The sequence below is a fragment of the Condylura cristata genome, unplaced genomic scaffold, assembly GCF_000260355.1.
Source record: "Condylura cristata isolate star-nosed mole 26May11 unplaced genomic scaffold, ConCri1.0 scaffold00060, whole genome shotgun sequence".
Lineage (NCBI taxonomy): Eukaryota > Metazoa > Chordata > Mammalia > Eulipotyphla > Talpidae > Condylura > Condylura cristata.
The window spans coordinates 836,887-838,366 of record NW_004567161.1 but is presented as its reverse complement, the minus strand read 5'-3'; the positions used below and the strand labels follow the sequence as shown (position 1 = coordinate 838,366).

General features: G+C 71.0%; 1 protein-coding gene across 1 annotated transcript in view; it reads right to left on the bottom strand.

Annotated features, from left to right (window-relative positions):
• Nucleotides 1-1,480, bottom strand: part of DNAH17 (dynein, axonemal, heavy chain 17) — a gene marked incomplete at its 3' end in the record, with an annotated part of 54,504 nt that overhangs the window by 3,699 nt on the left and 49,325 nt on the right. The window contains exons 29-32 of the mRNA XM_012734579.1: nucleotides 1,311-1,459; nucleotides 1,012-1,139; nucleotides 435-662; nucleotides 32-223 (exon numbers count right to left, since the gene is read on the bottom strand). Coding sequence (XP_012590033.1) covers nucleotides 32-223; nucleotides 435-662; nucleotides 1,012-1,139; nucleotides 1,311-1,459 — 697 coding nt within the window. The remainder of the gene's footprint in view (nucleotides 1-31; nucleotides 224-434; nucleotides 663-1,011; nucleotides 1,140-1,310; nucleotides 1,460-1,480) is intronic.

The following is a 1,480-nucleotide window of genomic DNA, read 5'->3' as shown; positions in this document are numbered from 1 at the left end:
CTGCTCGGGGGTGCCGAGCCCCCTCGCTCACCTTGGGGTTGGCCTCCAGGTAGTTGTAGAGCACGTTGACGGAGATGGTGAGGTCCCCGTTGTTGAAGGGGTACGACCTGTTCCAGCCCTGCGCCCCGAACTTGCGCCTCTCGGCCACCACCGCGTGGAAGTAGCACAGGGCGAAGAGGATGCACTTGAACTCGATCTCCTTGGTGCACATCTCCAGCGTGTCCTGCGGGGGGGGGGGCCAGCGTCCAGCGTAGCCCAGCGCCCTGCGCAGGGGTGGAGGCTGGGAGCAGCACCCCCAGTGGCCAGACGGTCCCTCCCTGAGCTGACCGCTCAGAAATGCGAGTGCCCAGACCCTGGAAGCCGCGCCCGGGGCGGTGCCCCACAGGCCCTCGGCCCCGGGGGGTCGGCGCGGGGCCTGCGGCTCACCCGCCCACCTGCGTGAAGAGGTCCAGGGCCTTGTGCAGGTTGGCGTGCATGCCGGTGGGCGGCTCGTTGGTGATCTTGATGGCGTTCTCCAGGATGCCCTGGGGGATGATGTGGGACTCGGGGCTGGGGGCGGGCTCGGCGCTCATGAACACGCGGTAGTGCTCGTGGCTGCCGCTGCTGTACAGCTCCACCTTCTTGTCCAGCGTGCCCAGCCACCGGGCCACCAGGTGGATGTTCTGCGGCCAAGACCACGGCTGAGCCGGCCCCGCAGGCAGAGGCCGCCGTCCACCTCCCGGAGCCCCCGCTCGGCCGGCCCAGCCCTCCGCTGCCGAGCGTCCGGGTCAGAAAGGAATGTGCCAGGCGGGGTTCCCCGGGGGCCTGAGTGTTCGGGCGGCCTGGGGGCGGCGGGCAGCCGGGGGTCCGGGAGGGGCTGGGGTGCACTGGGTCTCAGGAGGTGTGGAGAGGCCCTCCCGGGTGCTGTCCCCCGGACACGGGGAGGTGGGGTTCTGCCGCCTCGGTGGGTGCCCCCCATCCTGCGTCTCGCCCTGACCCCGCCCGGCCCCTCCCGGCCGCCGCTGCCCGCACCTGCAGGATGACCCAGTGCCCGTTGCTGGCGGCCTCGTCCAGGGCGTTCTCGGCCACCACCTCCTGCCCCTGCCCCAGGGACACGTTGTGCAGCTTCCCGTTGTCGATGGTGAAGCCCAGTTTTTTCCCTGCGGAAAGGAAGACGGGGTGCTCAGTGGCAGGGCCCAAGCCTGGCCCCCCAAACTCACGCAGCACGCGGGACTCGGGTCAGCTTTGCAGGGAAACGTTGCCGGTCCGGGCAGCCCGGCCCCGCGCTCCGTGTCCCCCTGCGCCCGCCCCCGGCCCCCGGCCTCGCTCACCCAGCGCCTCCACGTCCTTCAGGGGGTCCACGCCCGGGGAGAGGATGAAGAAGATGGGCGTGGAGGCGCTGCTCTCCTCGTAGGACTTGGCGAACTCCACGCTGCGGCCCTCCACGAACTTGCTGCCCATCTTCTCCTCCACGAAGTTCCTGGGGGGTGGCGGGGGGCCG